This window comes from Anastrepha obliqua, chromosome 4 (genome assembly GCF_027943255.1).
Source record: "Anastrepha obliqua isolate idAnaObli1 chromosome 4, idAnaObli1_1.0, whole genome shotgun sequence".
Taxonomy (NCBI): domain Eukaryota; kingdom Metazoa; phylum Arthropoda; class Insecta; order Diptera; family Tephritidae; genus Anastrepha; species Anastrepha obliqua.
Window position 1 is genome coordinate 54,994,666 of NC_072895.1, and position 25,528 is coordinate 55,020,193.

Sequence of the window (25,528 nt, forward strand, 5' to 3'; positions counted from 1 at the left end):
TGACAAAAAATGGTACCGTCTAGGAATTATTCAGTACTGACATCTAGGTGTCACTAAAAATGAAAAAAGTGGAAAGACTAAAGATAAATCCAGAATCCAGTGGACGTTGGCACTTCTAATGCTGTCAGGCGCCATTTGACATTTCCATTCAAAAATTGAGCATATTTTACCATAAACGAACTCGGCACGTTTTGAAGTGTGAGCCATTTTAGCGCAACTAACAGTGGCTTTAAAAATTGATATCGGCAAAAAAATGGAATTAAACCGTAAAAAATTGCGTATGAATGTTTTGATGCTGTGAGCAAAATATGTGAGTAGGCCATTAATATGACGCCTATCAATAAAATTTTACATGATCACCATAAGGTAAAGAAGTTATGTTCGCGTTGGATCTAACACAATTTAAAAAATCAATTTATTGTCAAATGGGAAATATTTTGAAAAATAATAAAACCAGTTTTCATTTTCCATTGCTAGGCCAGAAATATAAATAGGAAGCCTCATACAAATGCTTATATCTATTTACATATCTACCTTTTCAATTTTTTCTATTTATTATTCACTTAGCCTACGCCAAATGCCGGTAGATTTGAAGAACAAGCTTCTGTCATACCCTCAATTTATACACATTAGGGATATTCGTTTAGTCAGTTTGTATTTAAGAGTTTTACTTAGAGCATGGCGATATAATGTAAGGTTTAAGTTTAAGTTTTTTTAAGTTTCCGTTAAATCTGTTCATTGACTTTTGAAAGATCGCCAATCGATAACAAGTTAGGAAAGTAAAAATACTACAAATCATTATTGAAGAGATGTCTTCTATTTATGGGCGAAGACTCTCGCTTCTCTACCATCTAAGTGATATGCCATATTCCAGCAAGGAAAAGAAGACGATGAGCGCTTAGCCCGACCGCTAGACGACGCATTTTTGAAAAAGTCGAAAATTCTTTCTGGATGGAGTACCGTTAACAAAGAATCCAATCGCAGAAATGATTGTATAATCATCTATGATACTTTTACAAGTGCTCCACGATTATATTTGTAAGTTTAAGGTAAGGACAAGATGGGTGTCGAGAATGCTAACGCCACTTCAGAAGCAACAGCTCGCCGAATTTCTGGATCTTGAGCGAAATCCTTGACGAACTACCAATGAAATTGCGAAATAACTGAAAATATCTGATCGTAGCCTCCGCCTCATACTGAAAAATGATCTCAAAGTAAAGCCTTACAAGATCCAAAGGCGCATTATCTCACACAAAAACAGCAACAAGTCAGACCTGAGAGAATGAAGGAGTTGCTTCGCTTGGCCGAAAGCGGTCAATTTTCAAACATTGTGTTTTCTGACGAGAAAATTTTTCAAATTGAGCATTTCGTAAAATCCCAAAATGATGGGGTTCATTTGACCGACCGTTCATACGAGAATTTGAGTCACCGATTGGCCACCAGGAGGCAGCACCCGCCACAGCTAATGGTTTGGGCAGCTATAACCGCAGATGGGCGCTCTACAATCAATTTCATCGAATCTGACGTCAAGGTAAAGGCGAAATATTATAGGGAAAGTATTCTGGAGGTTGCTTTAAAGTCGTGGGCAGACAAAGGTTTCGGTGGCAGACCGTGAACGTTTCAACAGGACTCAGCACCTTCCCACAAAGTTCGAGTGAACCAAGAATGGCTAAAAAACATCGTTCCGAATTTCATAACGTCCACACAATGGCTCTCAAACTCACCAGCCGCGCATCGGATGGATTATTCTCTTTGAGCTATTTTGGAGAGCAAGGTCCGAACTAAAAGATTCACAAGTCTCGAGGCGCTGAAAAAAACCATTGCCTGCAAGTAGGCCAAAATACCTGTGAGTCATATTCGGGCAGCTTACGATTCCTTCCTGCACCGTCTCAAGGTCATAGTCGATGCAAAATGTGGTCATATCGAGCAAAAGTGAATTGATTCCTTACTTTGTATTATTTTCAAACATTTGAATTTTGAATTGAGTAAACACTTTGAATTGAATAAAAGTAATTTTTCTAAATTAAACTAAATGTATGGCCTTTTTAATTGGTTACACTTTGAGTACCGGACCCTGTACTATTGCTACTGAAGACGAAACTTCGATGAGTCTGAGTTGACGCAGAAGTCAATGCGCTGGCATTACAATCGCTTGTAAAAATATTGACTGCTGTTTGTTTTTTACATGATAAAGGCGCCTTAGTGGTCAGTTAGCAAAAAAAAATATGTGAACAGTTGTACGGTATATGAAAGATTGCTAACCTAAACTTTAATAAAAAAAAGGTGAGAATGCGCACATATACTTAATATAAATAGTATAAGACATAGCGCAGCGAATCAAGATCCAGCGGCTTCGTTGGCTGGGTCATGTCGTCCGAATGGATACAAACGCTCCGGCTTTGAAAGTATTCGATGCGGTACCAGCTGGTGATAGCAGAGGAAGAGGAAGGCCTCCTCTGCGTTGGAAAGATCAAGTGGAGAAGGACTTGGCTTCACTTGGTGTGTCCAATTGGCGCCGGTTAGCAGGAGAAAGAAACGACTGGCGCGCTTTGTTAAACTCGGCCAAAATCGACGTAAGAGAATCGAGGAAAAAATTGACTAATAGTCATGAAGTGAATTCGGCCTGAATAATAATTTTTTTAATGTATTTAGATCTGAGAAGTGTATTAGCCCTTAAGAAAATATGTCGAAAAGAAAAAGGCTGGCATTTACTTCCATCCGCTTTCTCGTCGTTTCGCCAATCTTTTCGACATCTGCTCGTCAATACTTAGTCCTGCCATAAGTTCTGTTACAAGTTAAGTCCGTTATAGATATGAAATTGTAAGATTTTTCAAATGAAGTTAGTTTTATTTAATCATTTAAATATTATTATTTTTGTTTTTTTTAATTCTCTTGCGCAATGGTCACAGAATCTTTCTCTCAAACACTCCAAGCGGATGTTGTCATCGCCCAAGCTTCTGCGCCATACGTTAGAACGGGCATGATGAGAGTCCTGTAGAGTATTAGTTTTGTTCGTCGAGAGAGGACTTTACTACTCAATTGCCTACTTAGTCCAAAGTAGCACTTGTTGGCAAGAGAGATTCTACGTTGGATTTCCAGGCTGACATTATTATAGGTGGTAATGCTGGTTCCTAAGCATAGGGAGTCTTTTACAACCTCGAAATCATAGCTGTCAACAGTGACGTGGGGCCGCTACGCGAGTGCGCCGACTGTTTGTCTGGAATGTCTCGCCTTCTCACGTTAGCTCACTCCCGAACGGGTGTTCGGAAGCTACCCAAAGGATACTTGTGGTAATCCCGGGAGTTGTGAGCTGCTTGAACCATATGGAGAAGAATCGTCCTGACCACTCCCAAGTGAATGCCGATCAGTACTTTCCCCACTTGCGTGGACTTCTACATATGGAACCATCCTCCATTTGGCCTTTACTGCTTATTATAAAATGTAATATCGAATTTCGAATACCTATTTTTTGAAACCTCAGTAAAAGTCGTTTATGGATTGCCTCCAACTGTTTATTATTAGTAGCCAATTGCGCAATTAAATAAGTTATTCCTTCTACTTCTAAAATAGCTATCGTTAATAATAGTTAAACAAATCAAAAACACCAAAATAATTTCTATGAAGAAAAACCTTTCACAATAGTATTCTGCCATATGTATACCTATATGTGAATGTACTTTAAGTCCACTTCTTCGACGTCCATCATATTTGACACTTGAGATATTGACAGGAGCAGCAAACAAACCGACAAGGAAGAAGCGCACAAATGCCAAAATAAAGATTCCATCACTCAAAATCATTTCTTTTAATTTAGTAAAAAATGTATCCAAAAACATATTCGGCTGACTAATTTTACGCCGCCATGTATTAAGGATATTTTAGAATAAATGCCTGAGGAAAATTTCTTTGAAAGATTTTATTATTTCCTACAAAATTTGAAAAACTAAACCGCAAGACGCCGATATGTATTTAGTCAAAATAAAATGTTCTACAGCATCCATCTCGCTTTTTAATAGCGACACCTCTCATTTTGCAATGATTAACGGATACTCCTAATGTTCATTTGTAAGCAGTTTAGATGACGGAAACATAAAAAATTACAAATTGTATTATCAACAGGAGAACTTTAGAATTCACCGCGTCAAAGCATATGGTTATAGCTGATATAAATCAGTGATGAAGAGGCAACATATGAAGTAAGATTCTAATAAAATGTTGTCAGTGAAGTGATGTGGACTTATTCTTAAAAAACCAACCAGAAAATTAATTATATAATTATACATTACAAAGGCAACGTTTGAATGAAAAATAAATAAATATAGTCACAGTCTAATACTTTAATATTGAAATTACAAAGAAATGGTAAATTAAGTGCATAGGAGAAGTAATACAAATTCTCAGTTTTTTTTTCTAAAAAAATATAAACAAAATCAGTTTGGAAAAAGCGATAAATGTGTATTTATTAAAGTGAATAATTAAAAGAGAGTGAAAATTCGTTGCAAAACAGCTACAAGTGCTAAGAGCAGTAAAAACCGACTCAATACAGCGATTTGGGTGTTTAAAACCAGATCGAATGGGATTTAGATAATTAACGATGAAGGCTTTCGGATAGCTTCTGCGTACACATAAGACATTACCTTTTAAGGATGAATGCATTTTAATTCAATGTGCCAATTCAGGAAAATAGTGGTTGACAGTTGAAATATGATTTTTAGTCAAAAAGTCGGACAATGAGATTTAGTGGAACCGAGCATGCATACACTTATCGGTCGTAGCCCACATTTTCACCATGTTTTTTTATTTTTTTTGCAGGGCTTCATTCCCATTTCTAAAGCAAATTTTGACCACCTTTGGTGAACTTATGATCAGATCTGCGGTGACTGTAAATGTCTGTATGCCATCAACCTCATGAATCTTCTTAAATCACTGATCACTCATGGATCCTGGATCCATAAAGAAATCATAGCCATAAACTTTTGTTAATACTATCATATTTTGACACTACATATATCATTGGCAAAGGCCCCCTCTGTAGTCAAGTGTATTTGTGGATGTCGCCATTCGTTTTGAAATGACAAATGGTTGAATTTTTTAGACTCGAAAAATTTGAAAATAACCAACGAAAGAACGCGCGAACGACTTTTCTACAGCGGCCGTCTTCTTTTATGTAAATATCTTACCTAAAGAGAATTACTGATGTTTTAAATAATTTTGATTAGAATCTCTCTAGAGCTTAAACTATGTACCAGAACTGTAAGAAAATCAGCTCATTTTGTGGAGGTGTCACCAACTCAGTTTCCAGCTATGACTTGCCCATGGACTAAAAGCAGGCTGCTAACAATTACAAAAGGATATTCGTCCTAATCAAATTAAATTTACATGCTTAAGGGTATTACATAAAAACAGTTAAATTGTTACAATTGCTTTTGAGCACTTAACAAGCGCATGATATTTAAGTTTAACTAAACGGTGTTGTCGTCATAAAACACTTGAACTTTTAGTGAAATATTATTGATGTTTAACCCGTTCACGCTTTCGCATAATCTAAAAGCGATTGAACAAAATGTAAAATGTTTATTAAGGTTTGTTCATGTGCTGAGTTGAAATTTGTGGTCAAAGTTGACAAATTCTAAAAATATGGTGGAATTCATGTGGTGACAATTTTTTAAAATTTCTGACTACTAAAACAAAGAATTCGTTGAAGTTCTGATTTGAAATTTTGCACCTGCAAACATTTTGAAAACTTCAAATTTGATTCGGCATTTCTAATTTGAAAAACAGACATCGTACTCGATCTAGAAAATGTCAAATTAAATTTGTGCTTGAAACTGTTTTTGGAAAACAACCCCATCTTTTTAGTTTTTTATATTTAAAAATTTACAGCAAATAAATAGTGCCCATTTATATAATTTTTGCGAGTCTCTAGAAACTTCTAAAAAGTTAATAATCGAGGTAGAAAGCAATGCATTCAAATTTGAAAAGTTATGACTACTTTTGTAGGTGGAATATATACATATTTTCCAGTGCCGTTAATGGGTTAATACCTTTACAACAGTAAACGGTTGCTTACATTAATAAAATACTATTAGTAAATGTTGCCAATTGGCTGACACATTGTGCCATTTGTTCTGGGTACCATGTTACGTGATACCATATAAACATACATACATATATGTATACATTATTAGAGTAGATCAAAAACAAAAGTGACAAAAATCCACTCCTGCATATAAAGCTTACATACGTCGCGAAAATTTCGGCACTATAAAAAATGATTTTGTTGATCTTTCCAAAGTCACCAAAATTATTCTAATTTGATTATTTGTTATCCGATAAAAACAACAAAAAAAAAAACCTTATTATTATCTTTATATCTTTATTTATTTTATTGCAAAGTATACTTATTATTTATTCCTTGGAATATCTTAGGACGGAAACCAGTATTTTCTCATGACTTCTATGACTCCAGGAACCGAATTGTTCGCTTTCAGTGCGCACCGTTCTCACGCACGTCATCTTTGTGCGACCACGACCTCTTTTCCCTTGTGGATTCCATGCAAAAGCTATTTTTGTTTTGTTGCTTTTATCTTTACTTAACGTGTGGCCAATTCAGCTCCATTTTCGCTTTTTGATTTCCAGATTAGGGGATATGTTTTTGCGAAGGAGAGGGAAGGTTCTCCTTTCTGATGGTAACTGGCCAGAAAGTCCGGTAGATTTTGCGGTGGTATTTGTTTACGCGGCAGGCTAATCACCTACCCTGCCAGAAAGCAAAATAGATTAACGAAACCAACGCCCGAGTGGAGCGAACAAAGAAAAAACAAATTTTGTTTACGAAAGCTTGTAATTTATTGCAGATCACGTCAGTCACTTTCCAAATTTATGATGCATACAGGAGCTCTAGTTTGAGAACAGGTCTAATTTAATGACGCATTAATAATTAAAAAAATACTAAACTTTTGAATTTAGTTCATTAGTTTTCATTCTTGTCCTTACCATTCTTCGCCTAAATGATATTCAAAAAATGGTCAAATGACTTTTCTATTATTATTCGTATACTAAGAAGATTCTTGAATAAATAAAAAATAATATATATTTTTAAACAACAACCAAAAAACAAAGGTCGCTCATTTAAGGGTTAATTGTTAAGTGTTTGAAGCTTTATAACTTTTTTTATGAATTTAGCAATAAGGAAAGCAGTAAGCAAATAATCAAGTTATAATACAATAAATACAAACATTTTGCAAATTTACTTTTTGCTTGTATGAAGACCGACCCGATCTAATACTGACAATTATGTGTTGCTTCTTTCAGCGCAACTAACAACATTGTACTACAATAGAAACTAATTTGTTTATTCCACTCAAATATAGTTTTATAACTTGCGTGCTTATCAAATTGTTTGTTTACCATATACACTATTAAATTTTTGCCCATTCATTGTAGTTATCTTTGCGGAGGCTTTCGTGAGATAATGTGGAAATAAATGCTCGGGAAATGAATAATAAATACATACACGTACCTAAATTATAGAATTTAAATTAGACAGAAGCTAATGATAGACCAGAATAAAGTATGTACTAATATACAGGTTTGTGTGTTTTTTTTAATGACACAATAAATAATTACACAAATTAAGCGTTTTTATGAGACCTACGTACATATATTTTACTACAATATTATTACTAACGATACCAGTGGCTGACGGCGCACAGTCCTCTGACCCCATGAAAAGAGTAAAAAAAAATTGAAGGAATGGTTGAAATTTGTTGAAACTGTGCTCCTAAAGGGATTACATCACACTAATTTCAAAAATGATATCGGTTTTTCCGTACAAGTTACCAATTTTGAAAAATATCGAGTTAAAAAGTTTGAAAAAAACCGACGCAGAAATCAACACAAATTTCCTAAAATTAGGAAAATAAAACGGAGCTATAAAGTGATGATATATTCATAGTGTATTATGCATCAGTTTCTGAACTTAAATCTTGTCAGGAGGAACTTATAAATGATGCAAAGAGTACGATGCTATTATCTTTTTTCTTCATTTTCCACATATTGCTTAATGCTTAAATAAGAACCCTTTGAAGTTTTGTTTCCTTGTTTTAAGTTCCTTCGATATGAAACTAATGGTCTTGATGGTAATAGCAAATGAGTCATGAAATCTTTTTTGGTATGTACTCCAGTTATTCGTGTATCAGAAATCGATATTTTCTTAAGTGTTTTTGGTAACTTTCTATGGCTTCTTTAAATAATAAACCTGCCAAAACCTGCTCGTTAAAACAAATAGGCAGGCAAATAAATGGATAAATAGATCAGTTTTGGTAAACAGAAATTATTTTCTGAAGTTGATATGAAAAATGGGTCAGACACGACAATATTGTGCGAAGCGTGGTCAAAGCGTGATGAAACAGCTCAATCGATGGCTAAACTAGGAGTAACGGCCAGTAACGTTCTACTCTCTATTTGGTGGGACTTAAAAGGAATCATTTATTATGAGTTGCAGCAAAGAACAGTCAACTCACCAATACGTTTTTAATATATTTATTCTGGACCTTGTCGATAATTTTGAAAATATCATCTCATATGCTGACGATCTCGTCATCTATCGCGCAAACAACAATATCTATCGAAAAATATACACAAAATTGGCACCTAAAAATAAACCCAAAAAAGTGCGAAGCAATCTTGTTTAGACCCCCCCTAAAAAAATTTAATCATGATATTCAAAAAAATTGGAAAAATTTTAGAATGAAACCAAAGATAAATGAGTCAAGTTTTTCGGTGCGGAGCACAGTGAAATATTGAAGAATACACCTGGACAAGTTTTTATACTTCAATCATCACGTAAATCAACAGTTGGAGCGGGCCACAAGGGCATACTTTTTATATAAACAATTATTCTCTTCACAACATATATCTCCTAGAGTCAAGTTAGTCATATACCAATGTTTAATACGACCTATAATTATATACGTCGTTCCCATATGGTTCAACATATCTCCATCCTACATGAAAAAAATTAGAATCTTTGAACTCAAATGTCTCAGGGCATGCACCTTGCTATACAATAAACCACAAAGTGATTACACAAAATATTATTCTAATAGTTATCTCTATAAAATATCCAAAGTTCACAGAATAGATAATTACATGATTAATCTCACAAGGAAGCACATACAAAGATGCCTGAACTGCACTATGAACAATCTCATAAATGGGACATTCTACACTAACGAGGAGTACATAAAAAATTCTCCGGAACTAGGATTTATCCCCCCTGAGGCCTTTATCTAACTTGACAAAAACACAATGGTGCAAAATGATGAGGCTCTACCGATATTATACCACAGATACCTGTACAGGTAAATCTATAAAATCCTCTAAGCCTGACGAAAATGAACTTAGATTCGATATGAGTATACCTTTTAAATATTGTAAAGTTTAGAAGACATTAAATGCCAAAAATTTTGGTGCCAAAAGGAATAATATATGTTTTTTTATTTTGAATTGGTGTCGTCTGTTTTTATATTATACCCCATAAATTTGTTGTTCGTATAATGTTTTTTTTTCGACTTTTTCATTATACTCTTAAAATAATCTACGTTTGTATTTAATAAGGATTAATGTTAATCTTAATTTTTGTTTAAATTTATTAGTCTTGTTCATTTAGATTACATCAATTTATGTACGAAATCTTTACAAATAAACATAATTAAAAAAAAGCACTGAAAAGATATTCTTTAGATTGTAAAATAAGTTTTAATGGAAAAAAAGCCCAAAACGAAAATTTTAAAGCGCTGGAGCAGTTGCCCCCTTACCTGATGATTTTTCTACGTAACAATAGTTATTAGTTATAACAAGTTATAAGCGATCCGTGCGCCGAATTCCATCTAAATCCGTCTAACCATACGGAGTGAAGAGAAATCTCTCTGGTGTCAGTTGTTCATTTCATCAAATTTCACATAGTCCTTAATCGCCAAATCGAGTCTTTACTTCCAAAAACAAAACTTTATGGTCAAGCTGTTTAATGCCACGCCTCATTTTTGAAAATCGAACAAACAATGCAGGTCTGATGACATTCATAAAAAATTCTTTCTCGTATTATAAATACAGGTTACCTAAAACAACTACGAAAAAATGGCATTTAGCCCCTTTTTTTAAATGAAGTACTTTTGCGAGGTGGAAAAAGCCCGAGAATATATTACTTTCCTCTACTAATAGCGGGTTTCAATTGGCATAAACCATAAACAAATCTTAGGATTTTTTATGTGTCTAAATTTTCCCAATTTTGAGTTTTAGCATGTTGAAATTATTTTTATACATTTAAAAAAAAAATATTCGTTTTTAATTTTTTATATGAGGCATATACTTTGAGTTCATCATAATTATTTCTATAAAAGTACAGCGGTACATCTAATTAGTTAGGGATAAAAATGAATTAAGAAAAAGAAATTACCACAACTAGATACTTTTATATACCAAGCGTGGAAGTGAAATTGTGTGTAAAACTTACTTATGATTTGAGAGGATAAAGCTTAAGGTCTATTTTTGCCCAAAATTGGTTGAAAACTATTTTCTTAACTGGAGTCTTAGCTTTCAAATGATACCAATCAGTCCAAGTTTTCTTAATTGGAGTGCTAGCTTTCAAAAAGCTTCCAAAAAGTCAAAGTTAGAAGACTTTCGAGTTTTGCGATTTTGTCCACGTCCGCAGCACTGTGCGGCCGATTCCCAAAAAGCTGGCCAAAAGTCGAAAAAAAAAGTTTCTAGATAGAGTTTTTTCGTCTTTGGGTTGGCTACAGTAATGCCTTGAGTAGTGAAAACCGTTCATAGCAACGTCCTGTACCCTAAGTATCCTCTGTATTTTCAATCGCAACGTGGCCTTCGTTTAAGCATCGTATTACTGTCGATGAATAGTGAAAGTTGTACTTAACATTTGAAAGATTTTGTAATGGAGTAAATTGAACAAAACCAAATGGAATCATCTTCGGAAGATTAGTAAAATACGAGAAATCTTTAGTACATGTCAATACCTCGACACAAAATTTTTAGCTGCAGCAATACGTAGATACATTTTTTGCAATTTTTTTTATAAAATTTGAGTTTTCAAACTGTATAGTAATACAACGCCGTCATATGCTGCTTTGAAACCTATTAAAGGTTACTCAAAAAAGTAATGGTTACTGAATAAAACAAGATTCAGCTGCTACCACTTGCTACCTTGCGACCCCGAAAACATATAAATTTACATGCATCTTGATTATGTTCTTGAATATACGCTATTTCACGTGAGGGGGTGGCCAATAGGGGTGGAAGGGGGTGGATTTTCAAAATTTTAAGATCAAATTCGTAATCAGCGACCCCGACAACCCCCGACTAAGAAATTTTGAATCAATTACTTAATTTTTTGAGTTTTGGCCAGCTTTTCGGGAATCGGCCGCACTGTGCGGCGGGCTAGCTTTGTGGTTATATACGCCTGCATAAAAGACCATAAGGTCGAAGTACCAACATCCAATAACTGTAATCTATATACACCTGTGTTCCCAATAATAGCAACGCAACATATTTCACAGTTTTGACTTCTTATTTACTTTCTGTCTAATATTATTTTTTATAAAAAATATAGTTCATACTGAAATAAAAACCATATAACTAAAATTCTGAAAATTTCTACAAAATTAAAAAAAACTGTATAAAAAAATTTTTGATTTTGTCGTTTTTAAATTGTTTTCTTATTATTTGAATAATATTTTTTGGATTTTTACGAAAAACAATTTTTTTTGGAAAACAGGAGGAACTCGACCAAACACCCAATAAAGGGTGAAAGCGTCACATATTATTATTATTATCCATATGTTTTAGTTGTTAAAAAGTGTATAAGGTTTGGGTGTATTTTATATATTTGTAGCACTTTCAGGCTTTTTGATAATATATAATATGTAGATTGCGCATTTGGGTAGTGTATCTATTATTAATTGCTCTTTACATCCTCTACAGCCCTTTTTGCAGCACTTCTGATGATTCGTTAAAATGTTCTAGCGTGAAAGTTGTGTATATAATTATAGAAGTTATTATTTTGTAAAGAGTAGGTAGAAATGTAATGGGTCTGTAGTTCGACTGATGGGTTGGTTCTGGGTTTTTTGGCTCAATGTATGTTTTACCTACTATATTATTATTATAAAAAAAAAAATATTCGCACTGACATTTTTTGGCAAATAAATATCTTCGTATAATACTTTAGTCCTTAATATCTTATTCAATAAGCATTTTTGGACTTCTCTCAAAATAGAGTTTAAATAGGAGCTTAACTCCCACCACAAGTTCCCCAAAAACGATCCTTATGAAATTCTAAAATAGAACATTAGCAACAATATTTCTATCACTTTTTGCACGTAACAGTATCGGTTATTTTACTTTTAATTATAAAAAAAAAACAGAAATATTGTTGGAATGAATAATTTTTTATTATATTCTGGTAGATAATTTCATGGTATCTATTTTTTGACATATGTCTGCCGGGACTACGAGTTGCATGTTCCATTCGATCAGTCCAATTTTGTATCGCTTTCTCCAATAAATCTGGTCGTATGGTTTGAATATTACGAAAAATCGTTTGTTACCCGCGCTGTATTGCAATTTGCGACCTCGTCGAAGCTTTGCCGACTAATTTTTGGAAGCAAAAATTCAGTCAGCATGGCGCAAAACCGCTCGCCATTCACCGTAACGTCATCTGCTTCGTCATTTCTAAATAAATAACGACCAATGATACCGTCAGTGCTGTATGAACTTCACGAACAAGTTTATAAGTTTCAAAGTAAATTTCCACAATTAGGAAGCTTTCTTCTGGCGTTAAAAGATTCAAGATGACTTGTCAAACCTTACTGAGCAGACATTTTAACACAGCTTTCCATTCTCAGCTATCAAACCATCGTTACCGATAGTTCTCATGCAGTTAAAAAAAAACTATATAAAGAAGAATTCTTTGACCAAAATATTAAAATTTTAACCTAGTGTACATAAAACCCTGAAACATGCTGGGCTATTCTAGTACTATATGATCGTTTATATGTTCCAGAAAAGCCAAGAAATCTGGCCTGATCTCCAAGGTTTAAGTCTTTACTACTTCTTACTGGATGAAATAAAGGAATTTTAGTTATGAAGAGGCAAAAATATATTATAATTTTATAAGAAAATTAATATTTTATAAGCTTGTAATCTCCAAATACTTTAGGCACATAACTTTCAAAATATGTATGTACTCGTATGTATATAATTCTGTATTTTTTCAATCAAAATATTTATGAACAACACATCTCGTTTTCTAGAACTCAAAAATATTCATTGGCCTACTGGCGCTTTCAATTCTCTTAGCTGCTACTCCCCCCAGCAATGGCGCCAGAATACTCGCGGTTTACTCGTTTCCCGGCAAAAGTCACTTCATGATGCATCGAGCTCTAATAAGCGAGTTGATTAAGAATGGACATCAGGTGCATAAAATTACCTTATATAATTTTGAGAAGAATTTTGCCAATTTTATTATCCAAACCTTTCTTTTTTTGTTTAATACTCATCTAGGTGACCATGATTACCGCATACACGATGGCATCACTCAACCTGGGCAGTAATTACACTGAGATATTAATTGAACCGGTTTATGATTTTTGGAAGGATAGTAAGTAATGAAAAAGTTACCATATTCAATAGCCGTTCGCTAAATATTTACATATAATAAATAAATTTGAATATCCAGAATAGTTCAAAATTTACATTTTTGTCGTGATGAAGTTCATGAACTTACTGCGTTTGAAAATTATTAAATTTGAATAACGAAATTTTAAGTCAGTGGACGCAAATTTAAGTTAGTTGTAATAATCATTCTACCAGAAAGGCTGTGCAATCTATAGCACATAAAGTCGAGCCAATACATTAATTATTGAATATTGGTCGAGGCACCAACAATATAGCAGCTTCAAAATGAGTCAAATTGATCACGCTAACTGAAACTGAATAATGAATTCCGAATTAAATGACACAGTTTAATAGCGAATTCCGATTTCAAAGCTATACACCAGGCCCGGAACTAATCATGCAAAAGACAAGCGTAATATAGAGTATGTCACCACAATTTATAGGTGCAACTGTTATAAGCTACTATTCCTCATTTGACCGCATTCTGTCACTCATTGTGTTGGCAGCAGCTGATTTTGGCTGTTATACTTCTGAGTGTTCTGCGACTTTTACAATGGAAAAATTAGTTGATCGAAGAGTGTGTCTTAAATTTTGCGTTTCAAACAAAATTTCTTGTGCAAAATCACTGAAAATGAAACAATCATATGAATTGTATGAAGCTTTCAAAGAGGTCGAGAAGTAGTAGCTGAATTGCATTGTTCTGCCTTAATCGAGTTATAATATAAGTTATTTTTCGAAATCGCATTAGGACTGATATTTTGGGCATGAAAAGCGTCGCAGCGTGACTGGTTCCAAAAGAGCTTAGTTATGTCCACAAACAGCATCGTAAGCAAGTAAATGAAAAGATGATTTTCCAAGCTTCTCCTAACCACACCTTCATGAAACGAATCACAAATAACAACGAGACATGGGATTACGGATATGAGATGCAAATTACCGAGCACTCTTCGAAATGGCGTCTCGAAAATGAACACAACCCCAAAATATCATAATCCACAGAAAGAACTGAAGCCAATACATCAATTAGAAATATATGGAGGTTTTGTATTGCACTAGTTGGGGCCTACTTTAAAAGCGACAAAATAAATTGTGATTAATAATTTTATTTAACGATGCCGGGTACTTACATATATTACATGGGATGATCAATAGATAGAGAGAGATTTCTCTAGATTATCTTGAGAAAGTTAAAATAATTAATCTGAATATTATTGCAAGCTTTTAGATCAGTTGAATGATAAATTATGCGAGAATAGACATGATTTACAGAATAAAAAAATCAAATTGAGTGAATTAAAGAACGAATTGCTTGAACACCTACAGTATTCAGACCGCTGAACTGATCGATGTATTGGGTAGTCGAAAAAGTCTTCTCGTATTTCTAATCAAACTTCAACTCATTTTCTTTTTTATATTTATAATGAACTTTATTAAACCAAATATGTACCATTTTGGTCGACCACCTTTGCCATTTTTCTTCTAGAGACATTATTCCATCAGTGTAAAACTTTTGTGGTTGCTCGGCGAAAAACTGCAACAAGTAATTTTCACAGGCTTCTCTTGAAGCCAACTTTACTCCATTAAGGGAGTTCTGCATTGACTGAAACAAATGGTAGTCCGATGGTGCAAGGTCAGGGCTATATGGTGGATGCATCAAAACTTCCCAAGCTCTCCCAGTTTTTGCCGAGTCATCAAAGATGTGTGTGGCCGAACGTTGTCCTGATGGAAGACGACGCCCTTTCTGCTGATCAGTTCTGGCCGTTTTTTTCGATTGCTTGCTCCAATCTCATCAGTTGTTGACAGTAAAGTGTAGAATCAATCGTTCGAGCAGGCTGGAGCAGCTCATAGTAGATGATTCCTTTCCAATCCCAATAAACACACAGCATAACCTTTCGAGGCGTCAATCCTGGCTTTGCGACCATTTGTTGAGCTTCACCACCCTTGCACAATGATCTTTTTCGCCCATTATTGTCGTATTTGATCCACTTTACGTCTCCTGTTACCATTCGCTTCAGAAATGGTTCGATTCCATTTCGTTTCAGCAAAGAATCGCAGATGATAATTCGGTCCATTAAATTTTTCTCCCAATTTTTTAAATGGTTCAAAACCGTTTGATGATGAATGTTTAGTGCCTTGGCGATGTCATCACAGCTTATGTGACGGTCCTGGTCAATCTTTTCCATAATTTCAACGACTTTTTCAACGATAGGTCGACCGGAGCGAGGTGCATCTTTCACATCGAAATTTCCAGAACGGAAGGAGCGAACCATTGTTGTGCTACACGAACTGATACAGCATCGTCTCCGCAAACTTCACAAATTTCATTGGTGGCTTGCGTGACATTCGTCCCTTTTTCATACAAAACTTTCAAAATATAGCGAATTTCTTCATTATTTTCACTCATTTTTGAACAGCTATAACTTTTTTTCAACTTCTCCGAATTTAATTTCTTTTTTATTTAAATGAAGCTTAAAATGTAACCTTTCTAACACCATATGACACAATGTGATTGGTAGTACTGGAGATAGATGCCTCCAACGGCATCTATTGACAAAATACGAAAATACTTTTTCGACTACCCAATATAAAATTATGTATTTAAATATTAAATTTTTGCACTGAGGAATATTGAGAATACTTTCAATGACAAACTCTTTTTCTTGATTTATTTTGCAGTTAAAGAGGATGCTGGCGCTAAGAATATATTCGAGTTGACCACAATGGATGTACCTGCCTTCTTTCAGATGCTGCAAGTTTTGGGTATGGCCACGACTGAGCATGCGCTCAAGCAACCCAAAGTTCAAGCGATTATCAATGCGAAACAAACAGAAGGTGTCTACGATTTGCTGCTGGTCGAACAATTCTACCAGGAAGCCTTCCTTGCACTCAGCTATATCTATAAAATTCCTATTGTAAGTACCAGCACATTGGGCTATGAAAATCATATGAGTCAGATGGTTGGCATTATAACACCCTGGTCATATGTGCCACATGGTTTTCTACCCTATACCGATCGCATGAGTTTTTGGGAGCGTGCGAAAAATGCTTATTACTCACTCTATGAAGATTTGCATCGTGAGTACAAATATTTCCCACTGATGGATGAGTTGGTGACAAAATATTTCGGACATTTGGGAAGTGAGTGGCTAATTTCTAGGAATGGTATATAATTTGATATGACTACATATTTGCAGTTGATGTTCCCAAGGTAAGCGCCATGGAAAAGAGACTATCGGCAATCTTGCTGAATAGTTATGCGCCATTGACCAGTGCACGCCCCACCATTGACGCCTTGGTGCCAGTAGGTGGCATGCATATTTATCCACCCGAAAAATTGCCTGCTGATATGCAGAAATTTCTAGATGAAGCCGAGCATGGCGCTATTTACTTCAGCTTGGGTAGGAAAGCTGATTGCATAACCTCACATTTGTTACCAAACTAATTTACAATTAAATTTTTGCTCCACGACAGGCAGTAATGTGGAGAGTAAGGATATGCCAGATGCCTATTTGAAAATCTTTCTCGATGTATTTCGCAGCATGAAGCAACGGGTCTTGTGGAAATTCGAAAATGAGAGCGTTGTAAATTTGCCACCAAATGTTATGGTGAAGAAGTGGATGCCACAAAGTGATATACTAGCACACCCTAATGTGCGCGTGTTTATTACGCATGGCGGTTTGTTTGGCACACAAGAAGGTGTGCACTATGGAGTGCCTATGCTTGGTATGCCTTTCTATTGTGATCAGGTGAGTAGAGCAAGTAACACCAATCGTTTTACCACAAGCTCAAACATGTATTTCATAAACCTAAAAACATATTCTATTTCAAACTTCTTCTACAGCACCTGAATTTGAAGAAAGCCGCACTGCAAGGTTATGCCATCAACCTGCACTTCCAGTCAATTACCTTTGATGTGTTGAAAAATGCGCTTACCGAGTTGTTGAATAATCCCAGTTATCGCGATAATATCAAACGCTTCTCGCATATTTTCCATGATCGTCCACTGCAGGCGCGTGAGACGGCCATGTTTTGGATTGATTATGTGGTGCGGCATAAAGGTGCTGCCCATTTGCGTGCTGCTGGTCTCGACTTGAAGTGGTACCAATTCTACTTGTTGGATGTATTTGCTTTTGCTGTCGGAGTTATTTTTTTGCTTCTGCTGTTGGTTGTCTGTATGTTGCGTTTTGCTTTGCGCCGATTTGGCAATGGTAATAAACAGAAACAGAAAAAATTGTAATCATATTTTGATTTCGAAAATAATTGTAAATAAAAATCAGATTTTTATTATGCCTTTCATGGATTTTTATCTGCACTTTTCCACCGAAGCTTCAGTTAACATCAAGGATTGCAGGCGGTGAGAATAAGAAGTATTATAATACCACCCTAAATAACCTAAATTTATATTGGGAGTGTTGAAAAAATACTACGATTTATTTTCATCTCAGAGGATTTATTGGACTAATTTTGGCTCAAACATGTAAAAAATGTTTTTTTCTAAAAGCGGCCGCTCTTCGCAATGCAATGGCAAAACCTCGAGAGTATTTCTACCATGAAAAAACCATCGTCCGTTCGGAGCCCGCTTTAAACTGTAGGTACCTACTTTGTGCGCTTTTTGTATCAAAGTAATAAAAAATAAATTTCCTTCATGCTTCAATATGTAGTATTAACTCATTTTGGTCCTTGGTCCTTCACTGTGCAAGATTTTTATGCAAAAAATAACTATTTCCTAAACAAAAAAGGGCACAAAGTTTAGGTATTTTCGTGTTACAAACCAGATTTTTTTTATCAAGTAATGAAAGAAAAGTTTTCGGTTATACAAGGTGGCGCAAAAGTAACCTTGCGATGTTTTTTGGGGGTAATTTAAAAAAAAAAATGAAAAACTTTGATTCTTCTTGTGGATTATTTTTATTTGGTCTTTTAATTTTTTTTACATCAAGTCGAGAATATGATGTCATGTAAATGGCCGCCGCCACAGTTGATTGCCATTTGAGCCCTTTTTACGGCATTTTCCATCACTTTGGCCAAAACTTCCGGCGTTAGGTCCTCACATTCTTGACGGATATTGTCTTTAAGAGCTGCAAGAGTCTGAGGCTTGTTGACATAAGCCCGCGACTTCAAAAAGCCCCACAAAAAGAAGTCTGGAGCGGTCAAATCAGGCGATTTTGCTGGCCAGTGCAAATCGCCAAAACGGGAGATTAGGCGCCCGGGAAATGCATCCTTCAGCATATCGGTTGTGGCACGTCCAGTGTGTGCCGTTGCACCGTTCTGTTGGAACCATATGTTTTCCAATCCCAATTCATCAAGTTGCGGCAAAAAGAACTCGTTGATCATTGCTCTGTAGCGCTCACCATTCGCAGTAATCGTTTGGCCCGCGACGTCTTCGAAGAAAAAAAGTCCGATGACTCCTCCAGCGAAAACAGCACACCATACAGTGACTTTGAGTGGGTGTAATGGCTCTTCGTGGGTTACACGCGGATTTTCAGCGCCCCAGAAGTGTAAATTTTGCTTATTTACATAGCCGCTAAGATGGAAATGGGCCTCATCACTCATGATTATTATTGATCAAAAATCATCTTCCTCCTGGTGGTGATTAAGGATGGCTTGAGCGTATGTTAGACGCGATTGGCGGTCAGTAGCTAACATATGAACACAAGCAAATTTATGAACTCTTTTGCAGCACGTAATTTCTGCATGCATTGTGAAATGTTTTCAAGGTGAAAAATTACTTAGGCCCCTTCGATTCGCCACTGCTTTGCTCGGTATGGCTGGACTTTGCTCACTTCATGAAATATTTGCATATTGAAACAACAGAGTAATCGAGCAAGACTCGCCGCTAGCGAGTATGGTTGTACCTGCTGAACCATTTTCAATGCTAGCAACTCTTTTTCAAGAAAGGTTTATTAGACCGCGTTCACATGGTGAAAATATTTTAGAGGTATGCTCTTTAACATACCGCTATTTGGCCCAGAACGAATTTGGCAGAATCAGCTGATGGTGTGATGTCACTAGGGATGTGTTTATAAGAAAAACTGAGATTTCATTGGTGATATACGAACGAAATTAATCAATGACACTTCGTTGCTCTCTGAACAACGATTCATTGGACGGCTTTTTGAATACATGTGAAATGATCGTGCAGAATTCGGCTGCCGAATTTCACAAATGACGTGACAGCCGAAGTTCTCCTTACAATGTTCTTTTTCACCACAATTAAAAACAAACAAACCTTGTAAATCTATCATCCTTGCCGCGTTCATACACTGAGACTTTCAAGTTTCAAGTGACTACAGAATACCATTGACTTTTAAAACATTTTTTTCGCTGTGGTGTTACAACTTCTCTTCCATTCAAAGTAGAGGACTGATTTTTTTTAAGTGAAACTTCTTAGGCGTCGATGGACGAGCGAGAATGGAGAGTAAAATGTCAAAGCCATGCAAAGTTTTGGGCATTTTCGTTCCGGGAAAGAGAAAAAAGATATAACGCCGAGGAAAAGGAAAGAGAGAGCTATACTTTATAAATATATGTCTTAGATACACTTTAGGCTATTTTTCTTTAGTTTTCCCTTGTGGTTGCTAATTTCTAGTGAGAAATAACACTGCCTGCTTTTTGGCGCTTGTTTGTTGGTGCAAACTTGTAGGAAATATATTTTTTGGTGACTACTTATTGGCGCTATATTTCCTTGGTGCCTAGTCTTTGGGGTGTTTTTTGGTCCCAATTTTGTAGCGTTTTTTTTTTTTTTTGGTGCCTACTTTTTGGCACTTATTTCCGTTTCCTGGCTAGTGCTTCTGAGTACTATTTAAGTGCTATCCATTCCGACGTCGGATTTATTGGTATTGCCTTGCGGTAATTTGTGCCGTTGCTGCGGTCCTGGAATCGCTGCGTTTGTGCGGATGATAAACGCTCGGAGTTGTGCCCGTTGTTGCCACGGTTTGTGTCCGGCGTTTACCTACACCGGTCAACCCATCTCCGTTTTTTGTAAATTTTGTCTATTTGTATTCTCTGCAGACGTTGTGAATTTATTTAGATATATTTTTTCCCTCTTTCCCTCTTTCTTTGTCTGCCTAGAAAGTTCCACTTCTGTTATGTGTACTACGCTACTGTAGTGCTTCTGAGTACTATTTAAGTGCTATCCATTCCGACGTCGGATTTATTGGTATTGCCTTGCGGTAATTTGTGCCGTTGCTGCGGTCCTGGAATCGCTGCGTTTGTGCGGATGATAAACGCTCGGAGTTGTGCCCGTTGTTGCCACGGTTTGTGTCCGGCGTTTACCTACACCGGTCAACCCATCTCCGTTTTTTGTAAATTTTGTCTATTTGTATTCTCTACAGACGTTGTGAATTTATTTAGATATATTTTTCCCCTCTTTCCCTCTTTCTTTGTCTGCCTTGAAAGTTTCACTTCTGTTATGTGTACTACGCTACTGTACACGCACTTGTTTTTAAGAGTTATTAATGGTTGGGACAAGTATTTCATTTTCAGTAGAACATTTTTCATATCCATATAACTTTGCCAACTTATATTCGTCGCTACATCCTGGCGCTTACTATTCCATCTCTCAGGGTTGATTTAAAATGTATGCTTACCTCATTTGCTGATTATTATTTACAAATAATTTCTGAGGAAATTTTTCTTTTCAAATCCAAAAACTCTTTATTAAAATACAAATGAATTTACTTTTCGTTTCACATATTAAGTAAAATATAATATTAATTTATGAAGCACATAATATATATTTTTTGTGCATTTTCAGCAAACTTGATCAAGGAACGAGATAACTAGTGAAATAATTTAGAACAAGGCTGACGAAAATTGGTATAAAACCGGCAACAATTGATACAACTGGATTCTGAAATGTGAAAATGATGCGAAAGAATTTTGTGCTTATAATTTTGTTTCAAACCAAAAGGTGTTGGAAAATTTCTTAATTTAAATTTTTTTTTTGTTTTTAATTTTCAACCACAATACTTTTTTTTTTCTGCACGCAATTGTATTATTGAGCCGTTACAAACAAGTGCATGATGGTGGGTGCTATTGATATGCGAACGTGTGTATATGTGTGCTTGTGTATTTGTGTGCGTGTTGATGTTTTAAAAATTTTTAAATGAATTTTTCTTTGTTTGTTATATAGAGATGGTAGGCACCCTGTTTTATTAGAACTGATGATGCGAATCTGGCGCTCCACACACTCGCTTGCGCAGGCAGCAAAGCTCTGCAACTACTAGCTTAGAGGCTTTGGCTTTAGTGGCTGATCATCATGGACTTCTTTACCTTTTTCTCGGTCTTCTCATGGGTGACGGTGACTTCCTCTGTTGAAAAAGTAAATATGGAATTACAAACAATTTTTTTGCATTTTTTTGTTGGGCTCACCTTCGAATTTCTTAGGCAACTGCTTCACAGTCTCAATGGTGCGTACATTCTTCTCGCCTGGCTCGATAATCTCTTCCTCGTACTCTTCCACAATCTCCTCCTCGCTCTCGTCCCCACCTTGGCTGCTCACTGGATCGTAAACGGTCTTAACGGCCTTCTTGACAATACCTTCAGCGGTGACAGTGGTGTAATGATATTCGGTGCCACCTTCGATCTTAATGGTCTCAACGGTGGTCACTTCGCCGGGATTCTCGGATGGTACAACCTTCTTTGTGCCTGATTCTGATCTAAGCTTCTTTGATGTGGTAACATTCTTGTGCTTCTCAGCATCTTTCAAAGTTTTCTTGTAAGCGAGAATCTCTTCTTCAGTCAGTTCTGACTCTTCTTCCTCGTATACGGTCTTGGAAGTGGTGATAGTTTTGCCCGATTCCAATTTAGTAGAATATGTATATTCCACGCCATGTGGTACGCGTTTCGAAGCCACCGTAGTGGTATCGTTCTGAATGAAGTCGGCTGGTGGTGGTGGGATGTTTGACTTAGTCTTCTTCTTCTTCTTATCCTTTGCATCAGCACCACCGCTGGATGTGGTAACCTGTTTAATGTTTTGCTCTTGTACCGAATTTTTGCGCACAGTGCGATTATTCTCCGTAATCTCAGAACTCTGCGTCACACGACGCGACTCCTCCACAGTAGTATGTTGCTTAAAGTTGCTCTGCTGTTGGTCGGTGCGTTGCACAACGCGACGTGATTCTGTGGAATCCGTGGAGTCCACCGACGATTTTTTTACCAACGTCTTTTTCTTATTCTTATCGGCCGCAGGAGGATTGTAGTTGTCAGGTACTTCAGCTGGCACCGAATCGAAGAAAGTCTTGGTGCGCGTGCTGCGTGTACCATCGTCGTTGATGGTGGTGTACACCTCCTCGTAGCCACCTTCGATCTCACGCGTCAACATGGTTGTTTTTGTATCAATGCGGATCTCCTTGCCGAAGCGCTTGCGGATTTCCAATTTATTTTGAGCTTCACGTTTCATATCCTCCTCGCTGACGGGCTTGGGATCCCAGAAAGTGCGTACAGAGGTCTTCAAAGTGCCATTCGGCTGAGGAGTGGTGGTGCGTACCTCATAGCCGCCATCGATAACTTTGTATTCGGTGCGAGCTTTGGTGACGGGGTCAACTTCGACCTTACCGTCCTCAATATCAGCGGAAGTCAATAGTTCTGTAGAGTGGATTGTGATTGATGTTGTTTGGATGTGTCGAACAATTTGTTGTTGTGTGTTTTATTTATCGTGTGGAAAGAAAGTGTGTGTGTGAGTAAAAAATATTCGGTGGATTTTTTATTTGTGTATTAGTTCTCTTTTGGTTTTACTTTTTAGTTTTTAGTTATTTTTTTTAGTTTAGTGTTAAGCGTCTTATTCAGCTAATTGGTGTTGTAAACAACTTTAGACTTCGAAGCCTGAGTTTCGTTCAGTAAAGCACTTTACAGCAACGCCTAAGCGTAGCTCCCTTCCCCTTTGCGAGTATCCACTCTATGTAGATTAGTATGTTTTTTTGTATGTTTGTTAGCGAGTTAGTTATTGTAAAAATTCGTTACGTCTTTAAATAGATAAACATGTATGTATATATCTACAATGTCTTTTGTTTTGGGGAGAAAAAATTATAACTACAGCTATACTAGGAATTTGGGAGTTCAACTAAATTCTTTTGTACTCATAAATGTACCGGGTTTGGTAGTCGTACGCCCGCGAGCTCCTCAAGGATGCACACGGGCAGCAGACAACCATAGCATGTCACCAATTTTAGTAATTGTTATTTGTTTTTACGATTGGATTTGCTAAGGATCTGCTTGGCGGCTGCCGATTGAGCTTGCGACTGTTGTGAAGTTTGTGCTTGTTGTTGTTGTAGTTGGGACTGGCGCAATGGACGTTGTGGTTGTTGTGTGGTCGGTTGCTGTTGTGTTGCGTTGTGTCTGCGTGGTGGCGGTTGTACAGTTTGTTGTTGTTGCTGTTGTGGCGGTCGTGTTTGCAACGTTGGTTGTTGCTGTATGGGTGTTTGTGGCGACTGTTGCATTATTTTGGCACTTTGCTGTATGGCTTGTGCCACTTGCTTTTGTACTGATTCCTGTTGCTGTGGCAATTGTCTCTGTAATGTCTGTTGTTGTTGCTGAGGCAACTGTTGTGTCTGTATTTGTTTTTGTAGCGGCTTTGGTGAGGCCGTTCTTTTGAGGTTCTTTTGCACATTTTGTCCTTGTGTGTTAGTATTGTTATTGTTATTGTTATTGCTATTAGTGTTATTATTTGCGGGCGATCGGCTCCGTGGCGAAGCGGTGGTGTTAGTAGGCGCCGGCGACAGCAGTGGTCGTGGCTGTAGTTTCTCCGCTTTCTGCTCTTCCAATGCGGCAGCGCTTGCTTGCAACATGCGATTAATGCGTTCCAAGCGTTCCGATTCAGGTTCCACTGGTTCAATGCCAACTACGTGTAAAGGGATAAAGTTGTTAGGAGGAGGAGGCATTGGATTTTCATAATGAAATATGGCTGAAAATAAAAAAGTACGACCTTGGCTATTATAATAGTTCTGTGCCGTTTTTTGTTTGCATAACTCCTCAGCTAAAAAATTATTTTTATCAACTTGATGATTTTTCGATTGATGTCTGCATGATTGATGAGCGAGTGATCGAATGACGATAACAAAATCAACGATGTTGAACCAGAATTCAGTTGATAACGTATCAAAAAATGAGATTAGAGGATAGACTAGAGCTTAATGAGGGGTTTCCTTAAAAAAATATGTGCAATTCGAAAAATATAAGGGAGTTACAACAGAAAAGTACAATTACATTTTACATAATCCGATAACAATCACACCACAGACTAATATTAATAACAATAAGAAAACTAATTCCACCAACAGTAAATTTCTTAATTTTTAATAAGTGGCTCTCTCTTCTTGTTTGAATTTCAACGTAACAAATATTTTATATGGGGCGGAAACTCGCAATAATAAGAGACTTCAGAATATTTGTTTATATACGTATGTACGCATTTGGATTAAATATAAATTCACTCAATAAATCAAATCGACTGCCAAGCATAAAAACGTGAACGAGCGAATAATTAGTAAAGAGAATTATACGGGCGTTATGTCGCATGCGATAGGGCGATTTCGTTGAAAAACTTTATATCTGCTTAGAAAAACTCTTGGGTTTTACACTACGAGAGTACTTTGGGTGTGTTCGAGCTGTAATAATTGCGCAGTTTTACTCTTTACGTGATAGCAGCAAGTTCCCGGAAACACCGCCAGGTGATGCTCTTTTTTTTTTTGTTAGGGGACTTCTTTGATATAGCCAAAGACATGATTTTTAAGACTCAATCCGACTTAACATTCAACAAATACATCATTACGGGAGGCGAGACGTGGGTTTATGAGTACAATACCACAATCCCGAGATCAGGTGAAGCAGTGGAGAGCTCCGGACACCC

At 36.4% G+C, this 25,528-nt stretch overlaps 3 protein-coding genes across 3 annotated transcripts in view; 1 reads left to right on the forward strand and 2 right to left on the reverse strand.

Moving 5' to 3' along the window:
• Positions 1 to 4,163: 4,163 nt before the first annotated feature.
• Positions 4,164 to 17,980, forward strand: LOC129245656 (UDP-glycosyltransferase UGT5-like). Its single transcript, XM_054883965.1, has 7 exons — positions 4,164 to 4,362; positions 13,323 to 13,484; positions 13,573 to 13,669; positions 16,363 to 16,824; positions 16,881 to 17,084; positions 17,158 to 17,432; positions 17,528 to 17,980. Exons 1-7 carry the CDS (start codon positions 4,360 to 4,362, stop codon positions 17,921 to 17,923), a joined length of 1,599 nt encoding a protein of 532 aa, XP_054739940.1. The 5' UTR covers positions 4,164 to 4,359; the 3' UTR covers positions 17,924 to 17,980.
• A 3,381-nt stretch (positions 17,981 to 21,361) lies between these two features.
• LOC129245812 (uncharacterized) overlaps positions 21,362 to 25,528 on the reverse strand; it is a 45,673-nt gene continuing 41,506 nt past the window's right edge. The window contains exons 2-3 of the mRNA XM_054884210.1: positions 22,054 to 23,268; positions 21,362 to 21,992 (exon numbers count right to left, since the gene is read on the reverse strand). Of these exons, the coding sequence (XP_054740185.1) occupies positions 21,925 to 21,992; positions 22,054 to 23,268 (1,283 nt within the window). The 3' untranslated portion in view covers positions 21,362 to 21,924. The remainder of the gene's footprint in view (positions 21,993 to 22,053; positions 23,269 to 25,528) is intronic.
• The window catches only part of LOC129245813 (glycogenin-1), a 43,759-nt gene continuing 41,505 nt past the window's right edge, over positions 23,275 to 25,528 (reverse strand). Inside the window, exon 7 of the mRNA XM_054884213.1 lies at positions 23,275 to 24,583. Coding sequence (XP_054740188.1) covers positions 23,859 to 24,583 — 725 coding nt within the window. The 3' untranslated portion in view covers positions 23,275 to 23,858. The remainder of the gene's footprint in view (positions 24,584 to 25,528) is intronic.

Excerpts from the sequence above, each read along its gene's own strand:
- LOC129245656 (XM_054883965.1), top strand. Across the intron at positions 13,670-16,362 it reads TTATGATTTTTGGAAGGATA|TTAAAGAGGATGCTGGCGCT; the intron begins GTAAGTAATGAA and ends TTTATTTTGCAG. Across the intron at positions 17,433-17,527 it reads TGCCTTTCTATTGTGATCAG|CACCTGAATTTGAAGAAAGC; the intron begins GTGAGTAGAGCA and ends CTTCTTCTACAG.